Source organism: Bombina bombina, chromosome 5 (genome assembly GCF_027579735.1).
Source record: "Bombina bombina isolate aBomBom1 chromosome 5, aBomBom1.pri, whole genome shotgun sequence".
Lineage (NCBI taxonomy): Eukaryota > Metazoa > Chordata > Amphibia > Anura > Bombinatoridae > Bombina > Bombina bombina.
Window position 1 is genome coordinate 412033345 of NC_069503.1, and position 17031 is coordinate 412050375.

At 35.3% G+C, this 17031-nt stretch overlaps 1 protein-coding gene across 1 annotated transcript in view; it reads left to right on the forward strand.

Annotated features, from left to right (window-relative positions):
* Window positions 1-17031, forward strand: part of RBMS3 (RNA binding motif single stranded interacting protein 3) — a 1116133-nt gene that overhangs the window by 981143 nt on the left and 117959 nt on the right. Inside the window, exon 8 of the mRNA XM_053714248.1 lies at window positions 10680-10726. Coding sequence (XP_053570223.1) covers window positions 10680-10726 — 47 coding nt within the window. The remainder of the gene's footprint in view (window positions 1-10679; window positions 10727-17031) is intronic.

The window sequence follows — 17031 nt, forward strand, 5'->3', positions numbered from 1 at the left end:
GGATCATAACAGAGGAAATGTGATTCTAATAGATGTAGGACCATAAAATGCTGCCGTTTCTTAATAAGTAATACAAATTCTGCTTCCTTCGCAGTATTAAATTAGGTGCAAGCAATACACACATTTTGTCAGTAAGTAATTATTCAAATAGAACCAAATGTCTTTTCTGTCCCTTATCGTGCAATATCAGCTGTAAGTGTAGTTGCTCAGAAAGCATTTGTAACTAACGTTCTGCCATGCATAAATGCCCTTTATTTAGAAAATTGAGTTATAATATTATGTTCTATAAAACATAGCACCCAGCAAAATTGATCTTCAATCCTGTTGGGAAAAGGCAGATATGTTCATGTTTACTAAGACGGCTTTTTCATTCTGATCTTTTGTACTTAAGCATGTTGTGATTTTTTTGTGATTGCTTTTGAATCACATTATGATGATGGGTGACCTTTAAAATCAAATCAAGTATTTCAAGCTGACTGCTTTAGTACAAAATAAAACATTATCATTATGCTTAACAACATTTATGAGCATAGTAGGTTGCATTTCACATGGTAATTTGAGTGCTTCCATAAATGTGAGCAAATCAACAATTTCAAAACCAGTTCTAAGAAATACAAAATGACCTACAAAATATTTATATAAAGCTGGTAGAAGAATAAGGATATATATATATATATATATATATATAGATAGATAGATAGATAGATAGATAGATAGATAGATAGATATATTCTTAATACAAGTCATCTGCTCCATTCACCAAGGGAACTCTGCGGCCTCTTCATTGACATCTCTACCTCTCCAGCTGTACCAGTTATGTTATGTTTATGATGTTGATTCACTAAAACTCACTCATCTCTTCATTCTTTGGTGAGTTTGGCAAAGCCTTTTAATGTATTTTGTCCCATGAGTCATAGTAATCTTTATATTGTCAGTAACCATGCATGATTGCATCAATTCATGCTGTTATCATATGAAATGAAAATATATAAAATTAGAGTGAACTGTTCTACTGCATATTTCAAGAGTTTTATTGAAACAGCAACAGCAAAAAGGGCAGTTTAACATTCAGGAGGGAAAATCCATTCTCTGAAGCAAATCACAGTATTTCATAGCACTTTGTAGAATAATGTCTTTTTTACAAAGTATCCACAACAACACAGTCCTTTTTACAAATCACCCACTGTAACAAAGTCCTTTTAACACACCAGCCCTCCTGACTGGGTAACAGTATGATAGGCATAAGTAAGGCTTTCTTTTAAACTCTCAGGGCTGCAATCGTGAGCCACACCTGTGACTACAATACACCAATTTTCATTTAACGGAATGTAATAGACACTACTATAAAGAATAATATGCACAGATACTGGTCTAAAAATCTAGTATAAAACCATTTCAAAACTCACTTAGAAACTCCCAGTTTAGCTCTGTTAAAAAAGGCTAGCTGGAACACCCACTTAAAGTGGTTCTATAGTAAAAAGAGTAGATACTCCCCCCTCCCCCTTCTGCATATGAAAAGACTCTTTACACAAACAGGAGCAAGCTGGAGTAGGTATACATCAGTATTCTTCTAAAACTTTGGGGCTTGGTTAGGAGTCTGAAAATCAGCGCAACTTTATTTAAATTTTTGTATTTAAAAATAAGCAAAACTATAGTTTTTTTAAAAAAATCAAACAAACTGCATAGGCTATATAAATGGATCATCTACAAAACATTGATGCAAAGAAACATCTATAATGTCCCTTTAATCAGAAACCCTAGCCTGGACAGCTTCATAGCTGTTGGAATAATGGCCCACCCTTCTCTCCAATTATTCCATTTATTACCATGCCTTGCTGTCACAATTTATATACATACAGCATATATATATATATATATATATATATATATATATATATATATATATATATATATACATACATATACAGACACATAAACAGAAAATAAAAATAATAAACAAAGTCTGAGCACCAAAAATGTAAATCCTTTTAGAAACAAGAGATTTTATAAACAAGAGAAAACACATCTTCACATTATCCAGGAAACATATTAGAAAGTTTAGTAGTTTAGTAGCATATTTTACCAAAGCATATAAGCTCACCTGCCAGCATCGTGGTAAAACCATATAGGTGATTTCTGCTATAATACATTTTAAAATGTGATTAATCTAAGATAAGTTACACGGTGTAACCACATATTTGGTTGTCTATCTACCTTTTATAGAAAGTTTTAGATTTACACCTTTCTTTTTAATTTAGAGCAATGGAATAATTTATAATAGTTTTTTTTTTTGTTTTTTTTAAAGCAATCAAAAAAGTAGGTTTTTGCATCTCACATCAAACAGATTTACATTATAATTATGCCCTGAGAAAAAAACTAAACAGGCTCTAATACATTCTTTGAAGCTGATTTGAATGTGCAGGTTTAAAAAAAAAAAAGAAAAGTAAATCCTTATTATTATTTACTGACATATGTTAGGTATCTCAGCTTTCAGCAAGGATGATTAGTTTTTTTTTCTAAAATGCAGAAAATATTCAGCTAAGTTTCTACTTTAAACATTAATATTTAAATCATCTTTATATTAGATATTGCAACATTTTTGGACTATTGTTAGACAAAATCATAATGAATCATTAATGATTGGCAAACATTACAGTAGCAGAGTAATAAAATGCATCATCGTGTTGTAGTAAATCAAATAAGTAGACTAATTTCACTTCATAAACTTGACAAGTAAAAAGCACATATTGGATTTTTTTTACTTAGCATGGTTTTGAAATATGTATTATTTTATGCAGAGAAGCAATTTCTTTTTATCAGCCCAAAATATACAAAGGCAAATACAACAAAATTATTTGCAAGTCAACACATCTGAATTCTGGTATTGGCTTAAAACTAGAATGTGATTTTAGATCTTATTCTAAAAATATTCTGTACTTTTTATGGATCAGAGGACCCTGATTTCTAGACAGTTTAAAGTCTATGTGGGAGTTGGAGAAAAAGGTTGAGATGAGTGCTAATTGTAGTCACTAAACTAGGTATATGGACACAGCACCTCAGTCTTTCTAAAAACACAGACATACAAGAAATGACAATCTACAGATCCAAGTAAGTTTCCAAAAGTTTCCGAACTTGATTCAAATTATGGGGTCCTGAGTACAATCTCACTGTACAATGTTTACATGACTCTGTGTCATGTTAAGATATTACTATATACTATGTGGCATATTTATCAAGTCCGCCTGCTCCATAACTTGTCCACCTGCTCGAATACGATTGGGTTGATTGACACCCCCTGCTAGCGGGCCAATTGGCCGCCAATCTGCAGAGGACAGCATTGCACCAGAAGTTCACAAGAACTGCTTGTGCAATGATAAATGCCGACAGCATGTGCTGTTGGCATTTATTGATGTACGGCAGACATGATACGCTACTTCCTATCATGTCCACTAGAACATTGATAAATATGCCCCTGAGTGTTGGACTGTTCTGTCAAGGATACTGAGATTCTTGCTAGGAAAGTTGGTCTTTGATATGCAATAAGCATTAAGGTAAGGTGTTAGGAGTCTCTGAATAGGCAGGTATTAAGGAATGATTTAATGCTTTGAAGATTGTGGAGGGGTCAAACATACTGAGGAAGAGAGTTCCACAAGATAGATGCAGTGCAAGAAATATCCTGAAAATGATAGTGGAAGGTGGTGATGACAGAAACTGAGAAGTATAGGGTAGAAACAGAAGGGAGGGAGGCCAATAGAGGAAAATATAGAGATAAAACTTGAGATATATTAAAATGTGGAGTTTAGGATAGATTTTTAGGTTCGGATTAGAACTTTGAACTTGACCAATGATTACAATAGTAGCCAGTTTAGGAACTAGCAAGATGCAACATATGATTTCTGATTTTTTATGTTCTATAAAATATATAACATTTTAAATACAGGGGCACCACATAGTATAATCCAATTTCATTTAATTCAGCAAAAAGCAAAAGAATTGTACTCACAAAAGGGGAGTATCTATAGGTGCTGTATAGACAGTCTGGGACCTCACTACAGATATATAGTGGCCAACAATGAATACACAGGAGTTACTGGAGTGATGACGGACACATTTTGCCTGTACCTCAATACAGTCTGCTCCCCTCTAAATGCAGAACTGTTTGGAACATTTCCTATTCTTCGCTGGTGGAAAGAAACAACAAACCTGAATGGAAGTTAGGAGTAGCAAAACAACTGTTCATACAATCAGTTATAATTGTCACCAAAGAAAAGAAAGAAGTTCTAATAGAGGGGTCAATTAATTCAGTGTATATTAACATTGCAGTAAAACAGGCAGGTGAAATCTAAACACTCTACTGCCATAACCATAAATATGTGTAATAATCACATGGTGAAAGCTACTTGAGGGTTATGTTAACAGTTTATAGATCACAAACTTCCATAAGGAGCAGTGGTATATACATACAGTATTGAGATGATTGACAGCCCCCGCTCGTGCACAAGCAGGGGGCAGCAAGGCCGGGCAGACAAGGTTATGATAGTGAGCCTTGTCCATCCAGCAGTTTATAAATGAAGCCCAGAATAAATTATGTCCTTAGTTGAATCTCTAGATCTGTATTTTCTATAATTACTGAGATCTTTTCTTTTTAAAAAAAATCTTTTACAATAGAATGTTTGAAGTGATTTCCCCACATAGGAATTCCATGCACATGGATAGCTTCTATGTGTTACCCCCTAAAAATATAAGATCTAACTTAAGAAAGCTCTGCTGAGGACCAGTGATATTGTCATAACAAAGATGCAAAATACATGGCCATGTCAATGTAAACATAATATGTACAGGCTCCTTAAAGGGACAGTCAAGTCCAAAATAAACTTTCTTGATACAGATAGGGCATGTAATTTTAAACAACTTTCCAATTTACTTTTATCACCAATTTTGCTTTGTACTCCTGTTATTCTCAGTTGAAAGCTAAACCTAGGTAGGCTCATATGCTAATTTCTTAGACCTTGAAGGCCGCCTCTTATGTGAAAGCATTTTGACAATTGTTCACCACTAAAGGGCGTTAGTTCATGTGTGTCATATAGATAACATTGAGCTCACACACATGAAGTTACGTAGGAGACAGCATATATTGGTTATTTTTTAAAAGTAGAGAACCCAAGATATTGGTCTAGGCCCTTTTGGTATATTTTATGCCACTATTTTAGAAAAAAATGTTAATTTTTACACAAACTTTTGGTTTCTCACTGAAATTATTTACATACCGATTGTGCAGTCATAACACAAAAGTTTGTAAAAGCTTCTCTGGGATTTACTTTGTGGCTTTGCCATTGTTTTTTGTAATTAGAATGCTTTTTGCAGCTGTAGTGAAAGGGGTTAATCAGGAAGTTGTAAGATTAATTTTTGTTGTAGTGTAGAGATTACCCTCCCACCCCCTGATCCCTCCAAAACAGCTGTCTTCCCTCCCTCACCCCTCCTGATCTGCACCATCTGGAGTATGCACTGGGAGTCTGCGAGTATGCAGTTTAGTTTTTTATTATTATTTTTTAATTAAAAATAAATCTGCAGTGTAGTAATAATTAATAATTGGATACTTGTATAGCACACAACCTCAAAATTAATTGACTTGCGGCACTGATAACAGGTTTTATTATTACCCAACTTAATGGTACTCATTTTACCGATCTCGGAAGGATGAAAGGCTGAGTGGACCTTGCCCGGATCGACCTGCAACCCTTGGGTTGCCACAGATCTCTTCTGATTATAAAGATAATTTCATATTTTATGTATAGAAAAAAGTATAGAAAAAATATATATTCAAATTTAAAAAAACAGTTGCAGTATATCAACAACAATGTAATAGCAACGTTTATAGCAACAGTTTTATTAATCCGTAGCAATATATCAACAACAATGTAATAGCAATAATGTATCTGTGTTAGTCTAAACAGCACAACTTTATACAGCACTAATTATGCAGCAAAAAATAAACCTTTTATGTTCACTAAAAACTTTTTTTATATTTCAAAAGGTATTAGGCATAAAAAACATATATAGAAAAAAATATATTAAAATTTTAAAAGCAGTTGCAGTATATCAACAACAATCTAATAGCATTTCACCCAATGTATAGGGCTTTATCAAGATCTTGATAAAGCCCTATACATTGGGCGAAACGCGTAGAATTGCTGTGGGGTGCCACTTGAAACTATACCTAAGTCAACTTTTAAAATTTGTGACAAACGATATCAGAAAAAAAGCCTTACAGCCATAATTCAGCTGACTGACTGCATCACACAATGCTAGCAGGTGATTTGAACCAAACAGCAGAGAAGTGAGAAGTGAAGCAGCAGAGAAGTAAAAACGCTGAGATTTGTGGAGGGAAAACGCTTTGAAAGTTTGCGTGCTCCTTATCCTTCCAAGAAGGGACTGTGATCCTGCTGCTGGTGAGGTAACGTTGAATCAGTCTGTGCATTTCATTTGCTGGCCAAGAGGTTCTGTTATTTACACGCAGCAAGACTGTTTTGGAAAAGCTGTTAAAAAGCTGGTTTGGAAAGCTGCTGAGATAGTCACATAGTGACATTAGGAATTGAACAGCAAAGTTTTTGGGAACTGATATCATAAAGTCCATAAAAGACTTATCAAGGCAGACACACATTTATATTGTTTTGTCTAAAAAGACTTAAAAATACAAATACCTATGAGTAATAAGGCTCTTTTGAATTTAAGGTGGTAAAACCGTTTTTTTATTAAGGTAGTATATTTTTAAAGCTAGACGTCCCTGTTTTTTAAAACATTCCAAAAATGATATAGCTGCACCACCAACTGTATTAAAACATCATTATTTTATTGTGCCACTTAAAACAGACATGTCCTTATTCATGTCATGAATAAGGACATATCTGTTTTAAGTGGCACAATAAAATAATGATGTTTTAATACAGTTGGTGGTGCAGCTATATCATTTTTGGACTGACTTCTTGGGACCTTGGTGCAGGTCCAATAGTTGGCACACCTGCAAACAAGCTGATTTATACCCTTGGTGCTTGTGCAATTCTTTGTTTTTTTAAAACATATTCGGCTAGATTACGAGTCTTGCGTTAGTCTTAAAAAGCAGCGTTGAGGGGTCCCAATGCTGCTTTTTAACGCCCGCTGGTATTACGAGTCTGACAGGTACAGGTGTACCGCTCATTTTTTTTCCTCAATTTTAGCATACCCCAAATCCCCTTACATCAATTGCGTATCCTATATTTTCAATGGGATTTTCCTAATGCCGGTATTACGATTGCTGGAAAAAGTGAGCGGTACACCCTCTCCTGTCAAGACTGTTGCCGCATTTAAAAGTCAGTAGTTAAGAGTTTTATGGGCTAACGCCGTAACATAAAACTCTTAACTAAAGTGCTAAAAAGTTCACTAACACCCATAAACTACCTATTAACCCCTAAACCGAGCCCCCCCCACATCGCAAACATATAACAAAATAACGTTTTTAACCCCTAATCTGCCGACCGGACATCGCGCCACTTAAATAAATGTATTAACCCCTAAACCGCCGCACTCCCGCCTCGCAAACACTAGTTAAATGTTATTAACCCCTAATCTGCCGTCCCTAACATCGCCGACACCTACCTACATTTATTAACCCCTAATCTGCTGCCCCCAACTTCGCCGCCACTATACTAAATTTATTAACCCCTAAACCTAAGTCTAACCCTAACACCCCCTAACTTAAATATCATTTAAATAAAATGAAATAAAATTACTACAATTAAATAAATTATTCCTATTTAAAACTAAATACTTACCTATAAAATAAACCCTAAGATAGCTACAATATAACTAATAGTTACAATGTAGCTATCTCAGGGTTTATTTTTATTTTACAGGCAACTTTGTATTTATTTTAACTAGGTACAATAGTTATTAAATAACTACCTAGCTAAAATAAGTACACATTTACCTGTAAAATAAACCTAACCTAAGTTACAATTACACCTAACACTACACTATAATTAAATTAATTCACTAAACTAACTACAATTAAATACAATAAACTAAATTACGAAAATTACGAAAAAAACTCTAAATTACAGAAAATAAAAAAAAAAATTACAAATTTTTAAACTAATTACACCTAATCTAATCCCCCTAATAAAATAAAAAAGCCCCCCCAAAAAATACAATTCCCTACCCTATACTAAATTACAAATAGCCCTTAAAAAGGCCTTTTGCGGGGCATTGCCCCAAAGTAATCGGCTCTTTTACCAATACCCCCCCCCAACCAACATGTCGGGGGCGGCAGATTAGGGGTTAATAAGTGTAAGATTAGGGGTGTTTAGACTCGGGGTTCATGTTATGGTGTTAGGTGCAGACGTAAAATGTATTTTCCCATAAGAAACAATGGGGCTGTGTTAGGAGCTGAACGCTGTTTTTTTTGCAGGTGTTAGGTTTTTTTTTCACCTGGCTCAGCCCCATTGTTTCCTATGGGGAAATCGTGCACGAGCATGTTTAGCCAGCTCACCGCTACCGTAAGCAGCGCTGGTATTACAGTGAGATGTGGAGCAAAATTTTGCTCAACGCTCACTTTTCTGAGGCTAACGCCGGCTTGCAGAAAACTCATAATACCAGCGTTGTCTTAAGTGAGCGGTGAGAAAAAAAAGGCTTGTTAGCACCGCACACCATTACCGACAAAAACTCGTAATCTAGCCGATTGTTTTTCTTTGCTTAATACCTTTTGAAATATATGAATGTTTTAGTAAACATAAAAGGTTTATTTTTTGCTGCTATTAGATTGTTGTTGATATACTGCAACTGCTTTTAAAATTTGAATATATTCTTTTCTATATATGTTCTTTATGCTTAATACCTTTTGAAATATACATTTTTTTTTAGTGAACATAAAACATTTATTTTTTGCTGCATAATTAGTGCTGTATAAACTGACACAGTTGTGCTGTTTAGACTAACACAGATATATTATTGCTATAAATGCTGCTATTACATTGTTGTTGATATATTGCTACGGAAAGTTAAAACTGTTGCTATAAACGTTGCTATTACATTGTTGTTGATATACTGCAACTGTTTTTTAAAATTTGAATATATTTTTTTTCTATAGTCAGAAGTGTTTTGGATTTATTTAAAATTGTTTAGAAAAAACTTTGATATTTACTCCTTGTCAGCTGTGGAAGCGCCCTTTTTCATTCTCTAAAACTTGTGGGAAATTTGTATGTTAAGCTTGTGGGGAGCTTATTGGAAAAGTGGCCAGGACGTCTTCTGCTCCTTCTTTAATTTCTTAATTGCCACAGATCTCTGTAACAGTGCATTAGCACAATGAGCTATCTGTCCGGCTTTAGTGATCCTCCTCAACCATCCCACTTCCCTGATCACCCTAAATAGCTCTACAACCCTCCTGCCACTAATGGTGGCCATCTTTAGGACTGGTAACTGTCTGTCAATACCTATAGATACACACACACACACACACACACACACATATATATATATATATATATATATATATATATATTTCTGTAGTATAGTGATCCCCACACCTTCCTCCTCCGGCAATTGTTAGCTATGGTCCCACACCCCCTTTTCCATCTTTTTTTCTGCAGTGAAGTGCCTATCCCACTCTCACCCTCCTCCCTCCCCTCTGCCACCTACTAACCTCCTGCTTTCCCACCTGGACCAGCAGACGATCGTTACAGTATCACCGATTGTAATGATTTGGTATTTGCCTTCATATGGGACAGGAGCACTGATGTAGATATACATTATGCGGTACGATGGGCTTTGTACCGCATGACATATATATATGTCAGATTGGATCAAGGGGATAAAGCTGCAGGTCAGCCCCCTCTTCTAGACAGAATTTTGTCAAATCATTTTTTTGGGTGTTAAAAGATGTTGGTCTTAAAAAGGGTTATTTGAAGTTACCGTTCACTTCAAATAATTATATCTATTGCTTATTTTACTTTTTTGGACTTACCATAGGTTTTTCTCATTCAAATTTCTCATAATATTAATGATAATAATCATCATCATCAAGTACACATGTTAGTGGTGACTTAAACTAGAACACATGGTTTGAAAAATCTTGGTGTACAATTAACCGTGTCTAGGGGCACCAGCATGGTAAATCCAGCTTGGGCAACAAAAATTGTTGTTTGCGAAGGTGATAGGAACCCTTTAGGGGTCTCAATCATCCTTAGTTTAAATGCCTATTTGGTTCATATGTGGCCATTAAGTCAGCAGTGTTAGCTAAAATTATGTAAGCCTGTTAGTGGTACAAAGTTATTGTTGTTTATAGCTAAATTAAGCAATTACTGTTCTGAATGTAAGTGTATTTTGAAGGAGTAGAGTGGTTTGGATGGCTAAGGGATATATGTACAAGTTGACATGTTGCAGGCAAGTTTTTGCTGATGAATGTATATTTTACAGTAGTTATTTAGGTTATAAATAGCATTCTAAATTACTAGTAGATAAATAAACCTTGTGAAATTATTTGTCTTATTTAGTAATAAAAGACATTTCCAAGCTTTTGGTTATTCATCCATTTGAATATATAGTAATGTATCTGTATTTAGTTCCCAGATGTATGCATACATCTTATGTGCACTGATGCCTTTGTAGAAAACACATTTATAACATATTTTCTGTTTTCTTACACACAGGCTGGAATGGCCCTGACATATGATCCAACAGCTGCTATGCAGAATGGGTGAGTACTGCATAACTTCATTTGTAGTTTTAACTGTTATACTAACTAATATTGCTTATTTTGGTTTCTGTATTGCTCAATTTACATTAGTTATATAACTGTTTACTTTATATTTAGATATCGAAAGGTCTCTGGGCTGGGGAAATTATTTAAGAATGCTCGCCAGTACTTTTATTTCCCTGATGAAAAACAGGGTGTCTTGCTAAGGGGCATGTCTCACTAAGGGGTATATACTGCATTTTCGTATGGGAAGGAGATGAATACATTACAGAAGTGAACAAATAAAGTTGTAATTTTAAAAATCATACAAAATGAAACATTTCACCATTCACATAACAAAATAAACATTTTTAAGGTGTATCAAAATTGTTCACCAAAAAATGTATTTTATCAAAAATCTAAAGTTTGTATGTAAATTACACAGGTATAAAAACATTTTAAATATGCACACCATAAATTGTAATTTAAATATACACATAGAAATTTGTACTTATAAGTACAAAATATAAACTGTAATTGTTGTTTTATAGTAAAATGGGCTGAACATGGGCGTTTCGTAGGTGTGTATAAATTGTCTCTCAAATCTCAATGTAATTCTCTAAACATTACTGCCCTCCAGATAACACTTTTTTCTTTACAGTGAGCTACATAACTTTCAATAGGAATCATAGAATCATAGAAATATAGAAACTATCGCCTAGATTTAGAGTTCTGCGTTAGCCGTCAAAACCAGCGTTAAGGGCTCCTAACGCTGGTTTTTACCGCCCGCTGGTATTTAGAGTCAGTCAGGAAAGGGTCTAACGCTCACTTTCCAGCCGCAACTTTTCCATACCTCAGATCCCCTTATGCCAATTGCGTATCCTATATTTTCAATGGGATCTTCCTAACGCCAAAACTCAAGCCACAGAAAAAAGTCAGGAGTTAAGAGCTTTATGGGCTAACGCCGGTTTATAAAGCTCTTAACTACTGTGCTATAAAGTACACTAACACCCATAAACTACCTATGTACCCCTAAACCGAGGTCCCCCCACATCGCCGCCACAATAATACATTTTTGAACCCCTAATCTGCCGAACGCACACCGCCGCCACCTACGTTATCCCTATGAACCCCTAATCTGCTGCCCCTATCGCCGCCGACACCTACATAATATTTATTAACCCCTAATCTGCCCCCCCCCCAACATCGCTGCTACCTTACCTACACTTATTAACCCCTAATCTGCCGACCGGACCTTGCCGCCACTATAATAAATGTATTTACTCCTAAATCGCCTCACTCCCGCCTCGCAAACCCTATAATAAATAGTATTAACCCCTAATCTGCCCTCCCTAACATCGCCGCCACCTAACTTCAAGTATTAACCCCTAATCTGCCGACCGGACCTCGCCGCTACTCTAATAAATGTATTAACCCCTAAAGCTAAGTCTAACCCTAACCCTAACACCCCCTAAATTAAAAACAATTTAAATCTAACGAAATAAATAATTTCTTATTAAATAAATTAATCCTATTTAAAGCTAAATACTTACCTGTAAAATAAACCCTAATATAGCTACAATATAAATTATAATTATATTGTAGCTATTTTAGGATTAATATTTATTTTACAGGCAACTTTGTATTTATTTTAACCAGGTACAATAGCTATTAAATAGTTATTTACTATTTAATAGCTACCTAGTTAAAATAATTACAAAATTACCTTTAAAATAAATCCTAACCTAAGTTACAAATACACCTAACACTTCACTAGCAATAAATTAATTAACTAAACTACCTACAATTACCTACAATTAAATCAACTAAACTAAATTACAAAAAAAACAAACACTAAATTACAAAAAATAAAAAAAGATTACAAGAATTTTAAACTAATTACACCTACTCTAAGCCCCCTAAAAAAATAACAAAGCCCCCCAAAATAAAAAAATGCCCTACCCTATTCTAAAATAAAAAGTTAACAGCTCTATTACCTTACCAGCCCTTAAAAGGGCTTTTGCGGGGCATGCCCCAAAGAAATCAGCTCTTTTGCCTGTAAAAAAAACCATACAATACCCCACAACATTACAACCCACCACCCACATACCCCTAATCTAACCCACCCAAACCCCCCTTAAAAAAACCTAATACTAAGCCCCTGAAGATCTTCCTACCTTGTCTTCACCCAGCCGGGTATCATCGATCCGTCGAGAAGAGGGTCCGAAGTCTTCATCCTATCCGGCAAGAAGAGGTCCTCCAGAGGGTCCGAAGTCTTCATCCTATCCGGCAAGAAGAGGTCCTCCAGAGGGTCCAAAGTCTTCATCCAGCCGACGCGGAGCCATCCTTCCTCAACGACGGACTAACGACGAATGAAGGTTCCCTTAAATGACGTCATCCAAGATGACGTCCCTCGAATTCCGATTGGCTGATAGGATTCTATCATCCAATTGGAATTAAGGTAGGAAAAATCAGATTCAAGTTCAATCCGATTGGCTGATCCAATCAGCCAATCAGATTGAGCTTGCATTCTATTGGCTGTTCTGATCAGCCAATAGAATGCAAGCTCAATCCGATTGGCTGATTGGATCAGCCAATCGGATGATTGGCTGATTCAAGCAGCCAATCAGATTTGTCAGATTTGTCATTAAATTGTCATTGAATCTGCAATTAACGTTTGGATTTTTCTTCCCTAAATGCATAATTTTGTACTTTGCAGTGGTAAATTTTAGATCCCAGTCATTTGTCCAATCCTCCAATTTTTGTATATTACTTCTAATTTGATCCACCCCCTCCCTGGAACATCTACTCTATTATCAATTTTTGGATCATCTGCAAACAGACACACTTTCCCTTGTAGGCCTTTGCTAATAGATCTGATAAATATGTTAAACAAAACAGGCCCCAAAACAGACCCCTGAAGAGCACCACTATAAATTGCCCTTTCTGCTGAATGTACTCCATTTACTAAGACACTCTCAGCTAGATTACAAGTTTTGCGTTATGAGTGAAAAAGCTTCATAACGCTGCTTTTTCACTATGGCTGCTATTACGAGTCTTGTAGGTATAGCTGTACCGCACACTTTTTTGTCCGTCACGCAACGTAACTACCGCAACTTTTGAAAAGTCCTTTTTCAATGGACTTCCCCAGTGTTGGTATTACGAGTTTGCCTGTCCGGTCAAAAAGTGAGCGGTACAGCCTATAGTTACAAGATCTGTACCGCCACCTGAAAATCAGTAGTTATGGGTTTTACGTTACAGAGCTGTACCGTAAAACTCATAGCTAAAGTGTTACAAAGTACACTAACACCCATAAACTACCTATTAACCCCTAAACCGAGGCCCTCCCGCATTGCAAACACTAAAATAAAATTATTAACCCCTAATCTGCCGCTCCGCTCATCGCTGCCACTATAATAAATATATTAACCCCTAAACCGCCGTACTCCCGCATCGCAAACAGTAGTTAAATATTATAAACCCCTAATCTGCTGCCCCAATGTCGTCGCCACCTACATACACTTATTAACCCCTAATCTGCTGTCCCTAACATCGCTGCAACCTACATTACTGTTATTAACCCCTAATCTCCTGCCCCCAAAATCGCTGCCAACTAACTACACTTATTAACCCCTAATCTGCTGCCCCCAATGTTGTCGCCACTATACTAAAGTTATTAACCCCTAAACCTAACCCTAAGTCTAACCCTAACCCTAATGTAACCCTAATGTAGGGGAGGGTGGCGTCGCTACAGCCCAGGAGGTGTGTTACTGTAGCCCAATCCAAGATTATGTGTATTCCAAAAAGTGCACTAGTGGTGGGGTGCCAGCAATATGAGAATAGAGCCAGATCCAAAAGGTCAGAAGTGAAAAAGAGGCAGCAGCACTCCCAAATCTTGAAGTGTAAAAACAGAATTTATTTCCAAAGTTTAAAAAAGTAGACAAACAGCAAAGCACAGAGCAAAAACATCAATGGAGGGGAGAGTGGAGTCCTGACATGTTTCGTGCTATGCAGCACTTAATCATAGGATAGCTCCCCACCTGTGTGGTGCATCTTTAAGGAAAAAGATGACCAATCAAAGTACTGAAAGATCCAACACTCCTATAGGGGTGGATTTCAACATAAAGAATGCACCACAAAGGTGTTATAAAAAATGTAACCCATATTAAAAGATCCAAATTGCAAGAAATAAAAACATAAAAAAACAATAATCTGCAAAATGGAAAGAAAAAACAATAATTTGTTACAAATTTTTACAAATTTGTACAAATAGCCTCAAGAAATAAGTGTACATGAGTCCTAAAATTTCTTAATCCCTGAATTTTCTTATCAACAAATGTACATAACTGTGAATATATATATATTGCTTTTAATTTTGAACTCACAGTCTTTAAATTATTGATTTCTAATTCATGAGGATGAAATTCTGAATTTTCAAAAAAATCACAAACAACATACTGCTGTCAAAACTCAAATACAGTATGATTCCAGAGACAAGGACATGTTCAAGTTGTAAGATATTCAAACACTTACATATTATAATGTCTGTTCCATGTTTGGATAGCATCAGAAATACTGTATACATTAATGCACAAAATATATAAATACATAGTTGCAGAGTAATCCAAACTCCTACAACATTCCTGATGGTATCCAAAAAATGGAAATATAGGCGAAAATCGTTTTTATTCACAATGCCTCTAAGGGGATCATTTTTGAGATAAGAGCAAAGTGAAAGAATGGTCCTGATAGAGGAAAACATAGTATATCACAACAAATACATAAATACCAAAAAGAAGTTAGGCAACCCATGTCAAATGAAAATCAAAACAAATATATATATGCATGTGCACACCTCTAGTTTTTATTTATTATATATTTAGTGTGAACATATGTATATGTATATATATATATATATATATATATATATATATATCTCAGAATGCTACCAAAGTCAAAATCCAGAAAAACTATTCAACAAAATAGCTAATATCCCATTCTTTGTTTAGCCCATTAGGCTCTCTGGTGTTTAGTTTCCAAATCCAGAATAGCTCTTTTCTGGATAATATATTATAAATGTTTCCACCTCTGATCGGTTTCTTGGCTACGTCTATTACTTTCACTGTAAATTTGGGTTGGTCTGTGAAATGGAAACAATTGAAATGTCTAGCTACACTAGAATCTTTATTGTAGTTTTTGATGTCTCGTCTATGTTCACCTACCCTAGACCTAAGAGCTTGTGAGGTCTGACCTACATACTGTTCCGAACAGAGGGTACAATCTAAGAGGTAAACTACAAAATATGTGCCACAATTGGCATAGTGATTAATCTTAAAATTCTGCTTAGTTATATGACTAGAAAAATCAACTCCAGTTGCAATCTGTTGGCAAGTGAGACAGTTTTTCGATAAACATTTAAAAGTACCCTTCTTGTCTAGCCACTGTGTCCCCATTTCTCTCCAGTTTTTTGGCAAGAGTTGGTGCTTTTTTGGAAACAAATTTTACTTTGTCCACAATGCCCACTAATGCATCATCGTCCTTAAAGACTGGCAAGTTCCTTTTGATAATATTGCATAGATCATCAAATTGAAGGGAAAATTCAGTAGAAAAATCTACTGTATCTCTGTCAAACCCCATTTTCTTTGAAGAATTGGCCTTACTGTAGTCAGAGGGCCTGGGGTTACCTTTAACATCATTCAATGACTGCTGCAATATCAGGATCATAGCCTCTAGCACTTAATCTCTCTATCAATTTACATGCTTGAAAATTAAATAACTGATCAGAGTTGGAATTTCTGCGAAGCCTAAGAAGCTGACTCCTAGGAATGAATTTGACCAGGTGTTTAGGATGACAGGAAGTGGCATGTAAGATCGTATTGCCTGATGTTGGTTTTCTGTATGTATCTGTGATGATCCCATTGTGTTCAATGGAACCAACCAAGGTGGGTCCAAAAAGTGGACTTCTCTGTCCTGAATTTCCCCCCATAACCCTAACCCTAACACCCACTAACTTTAACATAATTAAAATAATTCCAAATAAAAATTACAATTAATGCCTAAATTATTCCTAAATAAATACTTACCTGTAAAATAAAACCTAAGATAACTACAATATAACTAATAGTTATATTGTATCTAGCTTAGGTTTTATTTTTATTTCACAGGTAAGTTTGCATTTATTTTAACTATGTAGACTAGTTAGTAAATAGTTATTAACTATTTAATAACTACCTAGCTAAAATAAATACAAAGTTACCTGTAAAATAAAACCTAACCTGTCTTACACTAAAACCTAACATTACACTAAAATTAAATAAATTAAATAA